Source organism: Narcine bancroftii, chromosome 5 (assembly GCF_036971445.1).
Source record: "Narcine bancroftii isolate sNarBan1 chromosome 5, sNarBan1.hap1, whole genome shotgun sequence".
Classification (NCBI taxonomy): domain Eukaryota; kingdom Metazoa; phylum Chordata; class Chondrichthyes; order Torpediniformes; family Narcinidae; genus Narcine; species Narcine bancroftii.
Window position 1 is genome coordinate 168,269,905 of NC_091473.1, and position 17,477 is coordinate 168,287,381.

A 17,477-nucleotide genomic window follows, 5' to 3' on the forward strand; every position below is an offset into this window, starting at 1 on the left:
ATGGTAACCAGCATTGAATCTGGTGCTAATGCTGTACCCTGTTTCCAGATGGAAGAAAGCATACAAATGATTGATGCTCTGGATACACACCCCAGGCTTATGGTAGAAGCTATTGTTGTATATTGTAGCTTTCTGAATGAATACACTATGCAGTATTATTTTCTTGCTAATATTTTCTAGGATTAATTTTCATTAACCAGGTTAACCTCTACTTGCCAAAGCAAGATGATCTAATTCAAGGATTTGCTTTTGAATGTGATTAAATGAAAGCTTTACCCATTTCGACTGAGATATTGCTTTCCTACAACTTTTTTTATGCATGATGACCTGAATATTAGTTGCATTGCCATCATTTGCAGGACAAGCATTGGCTGTTAATGGACTGTTTATTTCTCTCTTTATTTAGAGGGGCTTTTACAGAATGGAAGTATACATTTATGCTGTATTTGAGCATGCTTCTTTTCATTGTTTTATTTGTTTTAGTGATTAGCTGTGCTTTGGATTGATTTCAATTTCAAAGGCATTTTGGCTTTAATCCTTTTACGGACCTTGGGGGGAAATTGCATTGTTTAATTCATTGATTTCCTTTCCTTAGACACAAAATCGGATGAAACTCATGGCAGATAATTATGATGACCACCACCACCACCACCACCACCACCACCATCGTTCACCGGCAAGATCACAGCACAGTAACCACAGGCCCTCTCCTGATCAGGTGAATATCCCTTTAACCAATCATTTGATGAATTCCAATGAGTTTCTATGGCACATCAGAAAAGTTAGGGCCAGCTACTGATGATGCAAGCTCAACCTTTATCATCATTATATGCCAGTTCATTCAACAAGAAAAAAAATGTATGAAAAGTGCTTGCTATCTGCTCTGCCAGCTACGTTTGAGGAAATGAAGGGCTAATCTTTGTGAGTGTTGGCATATTACTATGTTCACATTTTAAAACAAATTATTTATTTGCTGCTCATTTGTGTTTACAGTAAAATATAATCTTTATATTTAGATATGTTTGAATTAAATGGAATGTAGTTAAACATTGCTGAGAAGTCGTTCCTAATCCTAGTAAACCAGTAAATAATGACAGTGTTTGCCTCATGATGGAATTATAAGCACATACTTTAATATGAAATTTGTTCTCAGAAGGAGTAGTTTCTTTATTATCTGGGTTCTTTTGTGGTTTTATTTGCTGACCAGTGAGATCTGTGAACTACGTTGTTTCATGTGTTCATTGTGCTGGTAAATCAGTGATACTTAAGAAGGCATTTCCTTTCAGGATTCTTATGTTTTCAATTTATAACGTGTAAATGGCATTGCCTCTTTTCTCTTGCTTGAATTGTTCTTTCCTTGGCCACCTGTTCATCACCATAGCTGATGACTTATCTTCTTCTGCCTGCATAACGAAGATTAATAGTCATCCTTCAATTCCTTACTCAATAGTGTGGTTTAGAATTGAAGGTCTCATCCTTTTAATGATCATATCCTTTAAGGATATCAACTTGACCGTCTTACATTTGTCTCCCAGATGAACCCAGTTTCCTGTTCTCAAACATCCATCTGGCATCTGTCCTATATTTGCCCTTCAAAACTCATTGCCCATAATATTCCTGCAAATCTGGATTATTTATAATCTGCAGTTTACTACATTGTTTCTCATTAAGTACAAGGCCCTTTTGATTTGTGTTTCTTGATGTTGTACGTGCTTAAACTTGATTTTTTTTTTAATGGATCTTAGGAGGTAATATAAGATCATAGAAAAAAACATACTGTAAATTATTTTGTGCCTAGAACCTGTGCAATATTCAGATTGTGGCACATTCATGATCAGATTATATTTTGATTAATATCTTAAATGAACAACAAACTGAATCTTAGATTAAAACGACTGTAATAGGTACAAATGTAATCACGTCAATTACTCCTTGCTGAATCTATGCTTCCAAATAAACTCCCAAATGCCGGCTTTAATTTTTATGCAATGTCCCCATGTCCTACACTTCCCATCTAACATGGATCCCAACTGTCAGTCATGTGAATTTGTTCTGCATTCAATTCAAGACCAAGATGCCTACTCTCAAGCCAAATAATGGTCACTACTTCAGAAATGTCCCATCCAATGCTTGATATCAGTGTGGCCAACTTTTGGTGCTTCAATCCCTTGGATAAGATATTGGCCTTTTAATTGTTTTTGGCAGTCCAGGGCATTTTAATTATTTTTTTAATGGACCTGGTTTTAATTTAGACCCTCCCCCCCACCCCAACCATTGGTTCGACTTAATCACCATTTAGTAAACACTTCCCTTACACCTCGGTTAGATCTAAAGTATTAAGTTAAATGTTCTTGTATTGAGATCTGTTAGCCACTATTTTACCTATACTCTTAATCTCTTAATTTAATGTATCTGTGCAATGCTTTGGTGTATTTTATCTCTGTGTCAATTGTAAAATTGGGTTGTGGCTCTCTTTCCCAAAATCTGTGCTATTGATCAACGTGATGAATCTTCCAACACAGATTCTTGAGGGATGCAGCCAATTCATCCAGTTTATATTCAGCTAATCAAATGTCTGGCTCATATCTTTTATCTCCAACTAGTTTCCTTGCCAGTTCCTCAATTTGAGATAAATTCTTACAGGGATCTTCACTTCAGCTGACAGCTTCCTTTAAAAATAGAAGTTAGCTATTCAAAAATTCACAGCTGATCTACTCTAATTCCACTTTCTATTATAATCCATGCAGACTCTGATTTCTTCACTTTTCACTGCCTGCTGCTACACATGAACAATAAGAAATTCATTGAACAACCAATTAATTGGTGCCTGAAAGATATTTGCTGCATCCACAGTCTTCTGAGGTGGAGAATTCCAAATATGTGTGAAGATCTACCACGCTGTGTCTGTGGCACCAATACCTAGATCGGGATTCTCGAGCTTTCAAATCCAGTTTACTGATCTATTTTAGCTAAGTCTTCAACCCTAATCATAGACTTGACTGAATAATTCTGAAACTTAATATAAAATTGAGCCAGAATTCTCACAGATTTTTATTTGCTAAATGATCAGACATTTTCTTCTCCGTATATTTAAATAAGAGGCCAGTAGCACAACTTAATTCTGTTTATTTATTCTCCTAATCAGTTGAAAAGTTTCAAGGGTTCTAGGTTCTCTCTCCTTAATGAGAGACTCTGGTATATTCCCAGTAACAGATACTAAATAGACTGTTGAGTGATTCCTTGACCCCCTTCAGCTTCCTCAAACGGTGGAGTGACGAGCAATATTCTCGTTCAAGAAAATAGTTTCTCAATGAGAATGAGTTTGTGGTCATTATGCATTCTACAACATACACGTGCACCAACATTCTTACTTGCTGAATATATCATTTGCAAAAGAAATACTCCATTTGCATACATCATTGAATTAAAAAGACACAACAAATACAAAAGATGAATATAAATACAAAGTTATCAAAAAAGTCACTGTCGTTTTGCAGCGTTGGAGCAGTTCCATGATTAGTTCTGTAAGGGGAAGTTCTAGAGCCTGATAGCACTTGGATAGAAATCATTCTTGAACCTAGTGGTCTTCAGGCTTTGTACCTGCTGCCCAAAGATAGCAGTGAGAAGGGGTGGAGTGAGAAGAGAAGAATAGTGAACCTTCCAGCACTAAGGCCATATCCCCTTCGATATATGCAACAATCTTGCATATATTTAATGATTAGGTCTCCATTGCATAAGTGGATAGATGATTTCAAAGATCCTCTATTGTCTAGGTTTAGAAATTTCTCATCTGACTTGAATGGCTCAACTTGTTGACTCATGGTTCTACACACCTCAACTAGAGAGGAGAAGCATCAAATCTGCTATTATCCTGCCGTGCCATTCAAGTTTTGTGTGCGTTTCAGTGAGATCACTTCTCATTCTTCTAAACTCAAGAGAGCATAACCCCTGTCTGCTTAGTCTGTTGCAGTAATTATGCAAAACATCCACCATTTCCTTATTTTCATTTAAAATACTAATGCCAGTTTTCCCTGGGGCTCCTTGCTCTGCCTTTTCCCCAATATAGAAAAACATCTGAATCTGAAAGTATCTGAATGATTACACCAGCGTTGTCACAGACTTTATCTGTGGACAAGTGTATCCCGACCAAATTGTTTAGGGTTTCCCCTGACCAGAAACCCTGGAAGAACAATGAAATCCAGAACCTGCTGAGAGTCAAATCACAGGCATTTAAATCCTGAGATCGAGATCACGACAGGAGGAGCAGGGATGACCTGCAGAAAGCCATCTCCCGGGCGATGTGGAATTTCCAGATGAAAATGGAAACCACAAGGGATACCCAACAGCTGTGGCAGGGCCTAAATGCCATAACCTTTTAAAATACAAAATCCAGTGCACTAGAAGATGGCAAAACTTCATTCCCTTAAGAACTCAATGCCTTCTATGCCCAGCACAAGAAAAAGGAAGAAGCACCACAGTGCACCCACATGTGCCCTGACGTTCTTTTCTGTCCGTATCTGAGGATGATGTGTAGGTTGCCTTCAGGAGAGTTAAATCCGAGGAAAACGTCCAACCAGACAAAGAACCTGGCCGAGTACTAAAAATCTGTGGTGATCAACCTAACTACATATACGCAGATATCTTTAACATCTCACTCCATCAGGCTGTTTCAAACAGGCATCAATTGTACCGGTGCCAAAGCAAGAGTGTGATAACCTACCTAAATGACTATTGACCAGTGTAACTCATATCAACAGTGATGAAGTGTTTTGAAAAGGATGGTAATGAAGCATATCAGCTCCTGTCTGAGCGGTAACATGGATCCATTCCAATCTGCCTATCATAGTAACAAGACTACGGTGGCCTTACACAAAATCCTGGACCCAATGGACAACAAAGGTACATACATCAGGATGCTCTTAATTGACTACATTTTGGCATTTAACACCATCATCCCCTCAGAACTGATCAGCAACACTTCAGTATGTAATTGGATCCTTGATCGCCTTACCTACAGATAACGATCAGTGAGGATTGGTAAGGACATCCACAATCTCCATCGGTACTGGAATACCACAGGGTAACGTTCTTAGCCCCCTGCTCTACTCACTTTACACGTATGTGGTTAGGTACGACAGCAATGCCATCTACAAATTTGCCGATGATATCATGTACAGCTTGTATCAAAAGGGATGGAGAGTAATCAAACAAGAGGGAGATTGAAAACTTTCCTAAATGGAGCACCAACAATAACTTCCCACTCAATGTCACCAAAGCCAAGGAGCTGACTGTTGACTTCAGGAAGAGAAAATTAGATGTGTAAGATCCAATAATCATTGGGAGATCAGAGGTGGAGATGGTGACCAAATTTAAGTTCTTGGGAGTCAATATTACAGAGGATCTTTCCTTGACCTAACACATTAATGGCATCATGAAGAAAGCACATCAGCTCCTCTACTTCCTCAGGAGTTTACGGAGGTTTGGTATGACACCAGAAAAATTTCTACAGATGTGTGGTGGAAAGTGTGCTGACCTGCTGCATCACGGTCTGGTATGAGGGCACCAATACCATAAGCTCTCCATAAGGTAGTGGACACAACCCAGGACATCACGGGCAAAAACCTCCCCACCATTGAGAACATCTACAGGGAACGTTGCTGTCGGAGAGCAGCAGGCATCATCAAGGATCCACACTACCCAGCACACACTCTGTTCTCACTGCTGCCATCAGGAAAGAGGTCGAGGTGCCACATGACTCATACCACCAGGTCCAGGAACAGCTGCTACCCCTCCACCATCAGTCTCCTCAACAACAAACCCAATCAGGGACTCATTTAAAGACTTTTGCACTTTATTGTTTGTTTTATTTCTCCTCTCTGAATTGCACAGTCATTTGTTTACATTTCTTTATTTGTTTCCACGTGTATGCTGTTGTACATTTGTTTTTGCACTACCAATAAGTGGTCATTCTGCCTGGCCCACAGGAAAAAGAATCTCAGGCTCATATGTGATGTTGTGTATGCACTCTGACAATAAATCTGAAATCTTTTCCCTGTTGAGTTTGATACTGTTTTGTATGTTTCTTTACCATTTGCCAAATTCTGTGTTTGATTTTTCCATTTATTTCAGTTAGTGTAATGGTTGGCACAACACTATTTCAGCACCAGTGTCCTGGGCTCAAATCCTGTATGGAGTTTGTATGTTCTCCCCGTGTTTGTGTGGCTTTCTTCCAGGTGCTTCAATTTCCTCCCACTCTTCAAAACATACAGTGATTATAGGTTAATGGGTGTAATTGGGTGGCCCTCTTGTGGACCAGAAGGGGCTGTATGTCTAAATATATAAAGAAAACAACAGATTTACCCAGTTAGTGAACAGCCCTGTCTCAATGCACTAAAATCAGATTCACCTAAATCTTGATACACGATAACTGTTGTGCATTTTTCCTTCTTTGTCATTGGAATTGAGCTTAAACGTATAATAGCTGCAATTTGACAAATACAGTTAAAAGGCCTTTTTATAGTGGGGGGTGTGGGGAAAGGGAAGCGAATGTAAAGGCAGATATTCTCCGCCTTCACTTGTCTTGCTGAAAGCTGCGAGAGCGGATTCAGCAGGCGAATTCCAATCCACCTAGGGAGGTCCACTGAGAGATGGAATGAAGCCAGTGCTGCTGCATGTGGCTGCAAAGGGACGAACTGATGACGCCGCGATGATGTTGTCAGCCAGCGACCCAGGGGCGTGATTTTTTAAATCATACAGTTGTGCAGGAGATCTGTCTAAGACTGCTTGAACAGATCTCCACCAGTTCTCTTTCCTGCTCTTCAGCTGAAGGGCCCTTTCCCTTACGTTTGATGTCACGGCAACAGGCAGCGCTACTGCACACTCGTCCCACCTCCCTCAGCTCTGGAAGACGGCTCCCAACGCTGCTGAATTGAAAGCAATGCTGGATTAGCCTTATAGGTCTTCTCCATACAAAGGTAAATTCACCTTTTCTTTTTGTTGAGCCACCTCTAATACAGTATTGCACCATAAAAAAAAGCTTAAAGACAGATACAGTATGGACTTTGCCCTTTGCCCCACTGTCTCAGTGCTGACCATCAACCACCCATTTACACTAGTCCTACATTTTCATTAACAACCCTCCTTCCCCTCACCCCCACCACAGACTTCACCACTCACATTCACTTGAGGGGGCAATTTACAATATCCAATTAAGCTTCTAGCCCTGCATATCTTTGGGATGTGGGAGGAACCAAAGCATCCCGAGGAAAGCCATGTAGTCATAGAGAGAACATGCAAACTCCACCCAGGCAGCACCCAAGGTAAGGATCGAATTCCGTCTGTCTCTGGTGCTGTAGGGCAGCGGTTCTAGCAGCTGTGCCGCCCTCATATTCGCACATCTGCAGAATGGTCATTAAATTTGCTTTGCTGTTCATATCTAAATCTGATATGGGCTTGTTGCACGATCCTGTAGTGTCAACGTTGTAGAAATTGCTTCCTTTCTTATATTTTATGACATCGTTGCAGCTTGGTCTTTGCTCAGGTAACAAGTAGAACTGGAACTTTTAAAGCTGCCATTAACACCTTCACATTTGCTTCCAGATGCACTTAAGTAGAAAAATCACAATGTCTCGTTAGGAGTCATGTTTCAGTTTGATTCCCAGCTGCACGGAACCATTATGTGTGAGACCTTTTTTTCTAATTTATGGTATCATACCAGTTGAATGAAGTGTAGAATGACAACAGTCCAATGCAATGTCATTTTTAAAAATATATATATTGCCCAGTCTCTCTCTTTCATACTTTCTAAATTGAATGATGTAGTAACAGGAAATTAGTTGTCCTGTGAGCATCCACCAAGGCAAATGGTGAAGTTAATAAGAGCTGTAATGTGGATCTGCTAGCTGAAAATTACACTGTGCAGATACTGTTACAATTGTATTTTAATCATCTTTGATCTAGGTGTACAACCTTACATAGATTTGCCATTGTAAACACCCAACTCTTCTTCTCCAAACTACTGTTCCCTATTACTTCACCCCCCCCCCCCCCCACTCCCCAGCTTCCCCCTTCCTTCATTCACTTGCTGTTGCCCTTCCGACTTTAACCTTGATAAAGGGTCCTGATCCGAAATGTAACCATTGCTGCCTGTGGATGCTGCCTGGCCTGCTGAGTTTGTCTGGCTTCTCATTTGTGTGCCCAAGATTCCAGCATCTGCTGGGTTTTTTTTTGTGTTTCTCATTTATCTCTTAACCTATTTTGAAAGGATATCCAACTCAGTGGCCAAATCCCAAATTGGAATATTTTGCACACTGCTTTGTTTTTTTGCAGCCCTTCAAAAGTAAGGCAAAATTTGTTCCTTTTAATTGTAATTGCTAAAGTCCAAAAAAAGATCTATTTCATTTCTGAGTGGAGATTAAAGCAAACTGATATGATGCTGTAACAAGAGAGGTATTTAAGTTCAAAATGGGCATTATTTGCTTCAATAGAAGCAAGTGATTAATTTGGCAATCCATTGCTAAGTGGCAGAAGTAGATAATTATGGTTGGTTCATCAAGGCTCATAGCTGGGTCATCCGTCACCTAATGCTGCTGCGATTAAATCTGTGTGTTTATCTTCATTTTTTTTTAGTGAAAGACTAGAACTGCTGTAGTTCTCACAGTCTACGGCTAAAGGCAACAATTTGACACGCTGCTTGTTGAAAGCCCAAATCCGTTAAGCCACATGTTCACGTCGCGCTCTCCATTCCTGCAATGATATACCTGGTATCCAATCCATGCCTTAAGGTCCATTTAAATTTCTCTAGGCCTATATTATTCACCTTTGATCCATATGGCCATAGGACCACAAGTTTCTTAAGGTTTTCAAATACAAACTACATTCAATGGTTGTTGAAGTGACTAAGATTGGTATACCTACTTTACTTACTGTTAATTAAAACATTTTCTCTTTGGTTGAATTTTGCATGAACAACATATCATCGATGAGAAGAAAACTTTATTAATACTAGGAGAAACTAATTTTTTTTTGCTTTGCAAGGTATATTTTCAAGTCATTGCAGTTCCCTTAATAATATCTAACATACTGTTTGCAGATTTTTTTTTTAGCATGTCTGATGATCGTTTTTGTGAGCAGGTAAATCCTGGCATTGAAAAGAAGTTGAGACTGGATGGATCATCTAGAAATGTTGATTGAATTAGCACAGAGTAGGTGCTCTGTGAATGAAGAATAATCATTTAAGATTGTAACTTTGCAAATTAATGATCTATATTTTGTATTAGTGGACCCTGTCAACTTTTAATGATAGTTTATAGAATTAACTGAGTTGCCAACTGGATTCTGAAGGAATTGTGTCAGAACACAGGGTTTTTTCTCCCACTGAATGATTAGTAGCACCTATATGTGTAACCATCCTGAAACTGTTTAATCTAAACCTTCCTATGTGCCTTTGTTGAATATTATTTTATGAGAGGATGCTAATTATTTGTTAGAGAGTATGTTGTGATTATAAAACAATCAAATTCTAAATTCTTTTAACTGGGTAAGTACTTTTGTAAAATGGATTCTGTTTGTTTTTGCTTTGGCTTCTGTTTTGTAGGTCCCAAAGGGGTGAAATCGTCTCTGTAGACAATCTGTATGTTTGTTTATCTTTGTGCTGAAGCTGCGGGCTGTCTATTTTAAACAAACTCACATTTTCAACCAACAGAGATAAAAATGTCCTAATGCGTCAAACTGACTAACCCTCTCTTTGTTTCATTCCAATGCTGCCATGCATGTCCTCAAACATATCGACCAATAGGATGATGAGGAGGGCATATGGGCGTAACAGTACACATGAACCAAAGCTACAGTTTTGTTCTGAGGGGTGAGAGCCTGGATTTTCTCTTCTCAGATCAGATTGCACTGGATGCTGTAATGCTCAAATATTCTGTTCTTTGTGCAATGTTTCTTTGTGTGTGTTCTCTCTTTGTTGTTCCTGTGTCACCATCTCTCTCCTTCCACATTGCTTCTCAAGAAATGTGAATTTGAAACTGATTTTGTGGCAATGCAGGTGAGAAATTGTTCACAATAGTGATACTAGCAGTGTGAATAAAAGTAATAATGAATGCCTTGGAAAGGCAACAATTAAGTGACATACATTCCAATGGAGAGATGCACTGCAAGCCAAATATATTATTGTATGGTGTTTTCCTGGTGGCAAAATCTTTGCATTTTCTTAAGATGATGCTGCACAGTCGTATCACGTTTGAAATTGGGCCGAGAAATCATGGTCAATTTTCCAGAATGGAGGAATGTGAGGCAATGGATTTAGAATAGGACGAAAACCTGGGTTAATACTCCCAATTGCTGGGAAATTAAATCAATTTTTACAACTCAAAGATCCTTGCCAGATTGAGCGAAAAACTATTTTCCTCACAGAACTGTACCTAATTCCTTTGATCCTTCTTGATCAGGAAAGTTTGTATTGAAATGTTTTGTAAAGAAAGCTGTGTGTAGATTTTCCACTGTAATATTTAGCGGCTGATACTGAAGATGATTATTGCCTAAAATTCTCATCAAATTATGTGTTGAGTTGATCTATATTTTTAAAGGTAATGTGCCATCAGTTAATCTTATGGTTGATGTTTACACTAATTTTGTACATCTGTATTCATATAATCAATATACATCTTTCCATTGATCTAAAAAGGTGAAATTTAAGTTAAAATTGTAGAGTGGCAATTTTGCTGAACTACTTTTAGGAGACATGGCAGTTGTATAATTTGCAGTTCATTTTTAAATGCTATATATGAAAAATAAAGATTGCACTATTACAAAACTCAATAATTAATTCTAATTTCCTGTCTTTCTTGGAAATTGAATAATAATAAAAAAAATCACAGAAGAAACATTAAGGATGCCACAGATATCCACCTCTGTACTCTTCAAGAATTTTAATACAAATTTGTTTTGACAGTTTGATGTTGCTTGTGCAAGGGACTTTTACGGTCTGTGAAACCAGAGATTCTTGCAGAGACTTATTTTGAATTGGTGTTTAATCTTGGTGTTATACAAACAGTTGAGCTCTCATCTGATCGTGAAATTCCATTCTTGTGTCAGGAGGTGTCAGTTACAGAGATCTTTTGTTTGTTTTTTTTCCCGCTCTTGCATCAATGTCCAATGGAAAATAATTGAACTGCTTAATAATGATCTAATGATGCAGTTACAAACTAAGTGTGGATTTGTATTTGCTGCTGCTTCTTTAGAAAGAATTGCATCTTGAAAACAACACAAAATAGTACATTTTGAGGCAAGAAGATGCAGTTAAATGCTCCTTTCTCAATTCGCTTGGTTTTCCATGGATCTCAGTATTGTTCTGTTTAGCAGGCTAAGCTTGCTATCTATCAAAAGGCTATCAGCAATGCTGAAAGACAGTGATGGCCCATTTACAATAAGTCAGTTGTGCTTTGGTGATCTGACAGAGCTCAATTAGATGTGGCTCCTATCCATATTAAATCTACCAAGAAGCCAATCTAGGGCCTGAAAGTCCCTGGAATGTAATCTTTAATTGTGGGCTCGCTGGAGTATAAGTCCTCAAGAGGGCGTCCCTGGAATTCCTGCCCCTCCTCCCCCCATGCTTTGTTTCCACTCAGACCACAAGGCATTTGATAAATCCTGTGTAAAAGGCTAGTACACAAATTTAGAGTTTACAGTTTTGGGGGCTGGGCAGGGGATTGAATAATGGCCATTACCTCGAAGACAGAGAATTGGGTCTTTTCAGACAGAAAGACGAGTGAGGTAGCCCAACGATCAGTTCTTGGCTTTCAGTTATTTACCATGTTAATGACTTTAGGAAAGGGTGAAGTGCAAGGTATCCATATTTGTTGATGATGTGAATATAGGTGGGAGGACATGCTGTGATAAAGATATTTGGACTGTGCAATGGGGATATGTAGTACGAGTGAATGGACAAAATGTTGGCAAATAGAGTATGATGTCAGAAAACCTGCAGTCGAAGGAATCAAAAGGCAGGCTAATATATTAATGGAGAGAGATTGAAAATGAATGTAATATAGAAGGCTTTCGGTATTCTTGTACTTTATTCATGAAAAGTTAGCATGAAACTGCTTCAAATTTGGTCTATGGACAGAGACAGGAGGTCGAGGTGCCACAAGACTCACACCACCAGGTTCAGGAACAGCTGCTACCCCTCCCCTTCAGAGTCCTCAACAACAAACTCAATCGGGGTGTCATTTAAGGTCTCTTACTTTTGCACTTTATCGATTTTTTTTTCTTTCTGTATTGCACAGTCAGTTGGTTTACATTTCTTGATTTGTTCACATGCACCTTGAGTACAGTTACTTTGCGCAACCAATAATGGACGGCACGCCATTATTACAACACCAGCAATTGGGACCGGGGTTCAAATCCTGCACTGTCTATAAGGAGTTTGTATGTTCTCCTCATGTCTGTGCAGGTTTTCCCCGGAGGCTCCGGTTTCCTCCCACCATTGAAAATATACCGGGGCCGTACTGGCTGGTTACCGTGCTGTATGTCTAAATTTAAAATTTATTAAGTGGTAATTCTGCCTCACCTGCAGGAAAAGAGGATCTCAGGGTTGTATGTGGTGTCACGTGCTCTGAAAATAAATCTGAAATCCGATTGCTTGTGGTGTAGGCGGGGGATGTAAGAAGTGGTGCTGGTCAAACTCTTGAGCTTGTCCAGAAGGTCGGAGATTCTTACTCCCCGGTCAGGCAATAATGGGGTCTATACTGTCGGAAAGGTGGGCATCCTAACTTACAGGAAGCTCTACAAGGGGGTTGGAGGGGGAGGGGGAGAAAAAAGAAATATAAAATGTAGTGTTAATTGGGGATCGTATAGACTGGGGAATAAATACAATTCTCTATAGCAAGAACAAGAAGACAGTGTTGCCTGTCTGGGTTTAGAATATCTCGTCTGACCTGCAGAGGAATTTGGAACGGGAGGACAGAGATTTGATTGTTGTGGTCCATGCAATGTAGGTGCAACTAGGAAAGAGGTTCTGCCGAAACAAATGGAGCAGCTGGGGATGAAATTTAAAAAAATAGAACAAAAATGGTAATAAGAATCTCTGGACTGCTACCTAGGAAACGTGCAAATTGGCACAGGGTATATAAGATTGGAGAGTTAAATGTGTGGCTCAAACATTGGTGTGGGAGAGGTGGTGAATTTGTGGGGCATAGGTGCCAGTATTGGGAAAGGAGGGAGCTTTTCCTATGGGATGGGTTTTATCTGAACCAATACTGGGATCAGGATCCTGGCCAATTACATCTCTAGGGCTACGGATAGGGCTTTAAGCTAAATATGGTGGAGGGAGGGGTGCTTGGGTTCAACAGCTTGGAAAAGTGTGGGTAAAGCAAAAGGGAAGGAAGAGTGCAAGAGACATGACAAAAGTGACCTTCTCAATGTACTCAAGTGAGTTTAGTTAGAACAATGGCCCGTTAACAAATTTGCTGGCTCTCCTTGCCTTTTCTAAATGATGAATTGCACTCCTTCAAAATGTTTCCAATATTTTGTCCTCATCAATAAAGAATGCTTCGTCCAAAATTACTTTATTTAGTCCATTTTTAAAAAAAAAACAATATTGTTTTAGGAATCTTCTTCACTTTACCACTCACCTTTAGCAAAGTGAAATGGAAAGTTAACAACACCATCAATCCTGTTTCTCTTAAAACCTTGGATGACTTTTTTTCTGCACTTTTAAAATACAGGACCTCTTGCTTGTGTGACAGACTATTTAGAGGTGTTTTGGGAAGGAATTGTTAGAGCAGCTTGCAGAAAAACATTTTAAAACACAGAATATTTGCAGAGTGCTTTTTTGCAAAAAGAGCCACAAAGTATCAGCATACAGCTTGCCTGGGAGATCATGTGATTTTTGCAGGCAAAGGGAGAACAGTTTTGCTCTCAGAGAGGAAGGGTGTGAAAATCGAGAAAGAGGAGACAGAAATCAGTTCCAGAAGGACAAAGTTGCCAAACCTTTGGAAGACTGGTCAAAGGAGAAGGCTGGCTGTCTGAAAGGTGACCTGAAAGAAGGAAGATCATCTGAAGAACCCTGAAGGGGGCAAATTTCATCAGCAAGGCTGATTGAGAAGGAATCAGTTGCGGATGTCCTGGAAGAGGAATCTCTCTCTGAAAACCAGCAAGAACCCTCCTGAGTGGTAACCATTTACCTGTTCAGCACCAAAGACTGGTGAACTTTGTTAATGCTAACTTCTGTGCACAGTACAAGAATTGCCTGCAAACCAGTGAGATTGGACTGTGATCCAAAGAACTTTTCTAATCTTAAATATACATTACACACACCTGCGCTTAGTATTAGAGGGAGGATTAAGTAGGTAGTAAGTAGGTTAAATAAGTTTATAGTAATAAGTTAAAGTTTAATTCTGTTTACTTGTTCAAATATAATTAAAAACTACTTTTATTGAAGTGACCCTGTGTTGTGGTGCATATCTATTGGTGCTGTTTTTGGGGGTCCTCTGGACTCCATAACACTTTTAACTTTCCATGTTTCCATATTTCACACCATTCCTTCTTAACCGCAATGATTGTATTTCTCCCATTCTAAAATGCATTCATTTAAGACTGTAACCATTGTCCCAGCTCTGCAATGTTGAATTCTGGGTAACTGCCTTGGATTTACCTTTTCTCCCCTTGTCATATTCTGTATGTAACTTGACATTCGGGAGTGGGTGGGTCTCGCGAATGACACTCATTTCCCTTCATAGGAGCATAGTTGCCCCAAGTTCATCCGATAGTCATCTTGAATTTATTTCGCTCTTCAGCAACTAATTTATTGAGATGCAGTTACTTCCTATTCACTGCTGCTAAACAATATCTCAGTCACATCAAATGAGCTTCAGTCGTTTGCCGACTTGGATGCTCTGAAAACAAGTGCTTCAAGGAAGGATTTCTGTATGAATTAGTGGACATCCAGTCATGACATGTCCTCCCATATTCAGCTGGTTGCACTGGATATTCAACAAACGATTTAGACAAAGCACAAATATGTGGCTATTGTTCGGATAGGATTTTAAGAACAGTGGTAATGTCCATACACAAAAAGAAATACTCAGGTCTTTAATCATTCTTACTTACGGGCCAAAGCTTGCAAGCCAACTTGTTTATGCTATCCTTTTAGGAATCCAGTGTGAACTGGGATCCACTATCTTTTTATTCAAACCTGCTGATTTTCAATTTTAATCTATGTTATTATTGAGTATTGACATCATAAGAACTGTAACACCTTGACTATTTTCCTTAACATCAGCGACTGATGTGAAAATGTTTATGATTAAAGTTTAGCCATCCATCACCAGGTGTAACTGGAGAATATAATTTAAATTTAGACATGCAGGATATTAATAGGCCATTTCAGCCCACAAGTCTGTGCCACCCAATTCACACTCAATTAACCTACACCCCTGGTACGTTTCGAATGGTGGGAGGAAACCAGACCCCCCCCCCCCCAGCGAAAACCCATGCTGACACAGAGAGAACATACCCGAAATCCAAAATGATCCAAAACTGTTTTCGTCTATAGTCCAAGGTTTTTCGTATAAGGTAATACATAGAGTTCAGAAATCCAGAGCGGTGAAAGAGACATAGCGGATGTAAGTATTGCATTATTTAGTGTAGATTTATCAATATATGTCTACCGTTAATTTGTGCAAACGTCAATATTTGTGTTGTAATGTGAATGCATGTATCTTTAAGTCTGAGTGAATGAGTGCATTTTCTAAATGGTGTTCCAAAATCCAAAATCCGAAACACTTCTGGTCCCATGCATAAGGGGTACTCGACCTGTACATCAAATGCTGTCCAATTTTGTTTTCTGCTGCTAAATATAGTTTTGTACCACAAGATCCTAAGGTCCTGTCTTCCATTCCAATTATTACTTATTACAGGTATACCCCTCTTTACAAGTACTCCAATTGCAAAAAATCACTTTTACGAAGAAAGCTATGTTCGCTTTTACAAAAATAGCCTCCAGTAGTCTTCACCTACACCTTTTCAGCCTTCGAAAAGTTTTCTCGGAACGCTCTAGTTTTGTCAAGTGGGTAAACTCGTATTGTAGAAATCTGACCCTTGCCCATTTTACTTCTGTCCTATAACCTTCATGGCCTCTGTCACTAGGATTATGACTATACATTCCATACTTTTCCTTACCCTTCTTCTCTTCTTCTTCATAAGCAGATCAGACCTCCCTGCAGAATTCCTGTGCTTGTCTTGAATCAAGTTATTTCAGTTTCTCTTCTATTCATCCCCCCTCCCTCCGCATCCACCTCACACCTTTTATGAAATTCACCTTTTTTTTAATAATTTTTTATTGTTCACACTATGAACCATATCAATCAAAATACACACAAACATTTCCCTCTTGAATATACACAGTGGCATTTTCTCCCCTTTTTTCCCCCCATCCTTCCCTCCCTCCTTCCCACCCCCCTCCAAACCCATTAGAGATTCACCTTCTTGATTCCATTTCCAATAATCTGTCAATCTGCAGTGAACCTTCCAGGAATTCATTGTTATGAGAGCTTGTAATCGGATTTGTGTCCCATGATAATGTTGTTTCCTTCCTCATTAACTCATTTTGCTAAATACAGTAATGATGATCTGCTGCTTGTTAAAGCTGCTGAAGATGTTGTTCAATGTTCTTTTCAAGATTCAACATTCAAGGTACCTTTCTTGTCACGTAATAGTGCAGAATGTGTAATATTACACAAAATTGCCTTCTGCCTGTTGTAAAGCAGAGAAAGAATCTCCATGAGCATCACCCGGCACCCCTTACTGTACGTGAGAAAGTGGAGCAAACGCGAGTCCCTTCGGAACTACTGTGTGTCTGTGGATCGTCAAAAGAATAAATACACAAAATGTGTTTACTTTGGTTTGCCCTTAAAGACACACAATTCCAGTCCCCCTTCCAAGAAGTGAAAGTGAAGCAAAAGAGAATCCTTTCAGAGACGTCTCTTGTCTGTGGGCAATTTGAGACATCATTGAATAGCATTGAAAAGGCCCTCACCTAGTTTGCAAATCACATGATCACTGTCTTCTAATTTCCCCTGATCCCCCTTGAAGCTACTGATACTGTGCTGCTTCCAAATTATATTCTATCCGAAAATCTGCCTATTTCGTACTCCATAATCTTGCCCACCCTTACTCCAACATCATTCCATGTGTCGATGAAAGCTCTTCCGTGCCCATTTTCACTGTTCCAGTGCTGCGTTATCCAGCCCCTCCTTCTCTGCTTCTGACGCACTTCAGCTCATCCACATTTATTCTGCTCATGTCTTGCTACAAAAAGTCCAATTGTCCTGCACCCATGTCCTCACTGAGATCTGTCATTGGTTCTGTGTCTTCTTGTTCACCATCAGCAAATGAAACGTTCCCTGCTCCAAGCTGCTGCTTGGTAGGTCAGAGTAATATTGTACTGCCACTCCATTGTGACCTCGCCACCTTCC

At 39.5% G+C, this 17,477-nt stretch overlaps 1 protein-coding gene across 6 annotated transcripts in view; it reads left to right on the forward strand.

The window, feature by feature from the left end:
* LOC138764158 (ERC protein 2) overlaps positions 1-17,477 on the forward strand; it is an 871,420-nt gene that overhangs the window by 667,521 nt on the left and 186,422 nt on the right. For 4 of the 6 annotated variants that reach the window (XM_069939655.1, XM_069939657.1, XM_069939658.1 and 1 more), the window contains one exon: positions 596-718. In XM_069939655.1, the coding sequence (XP_069795756.1) occupies positions 596-718 (123 nt within the window). Of the gene's footprint in view, positions 1-595; positions 719-9,796; positions 9,863-17,477 lie in introns of all 6 variants that reach the window. The other 2 variants (XM_069939660.1, XM_069939661.1) reach the window with 1 other exon arrangement.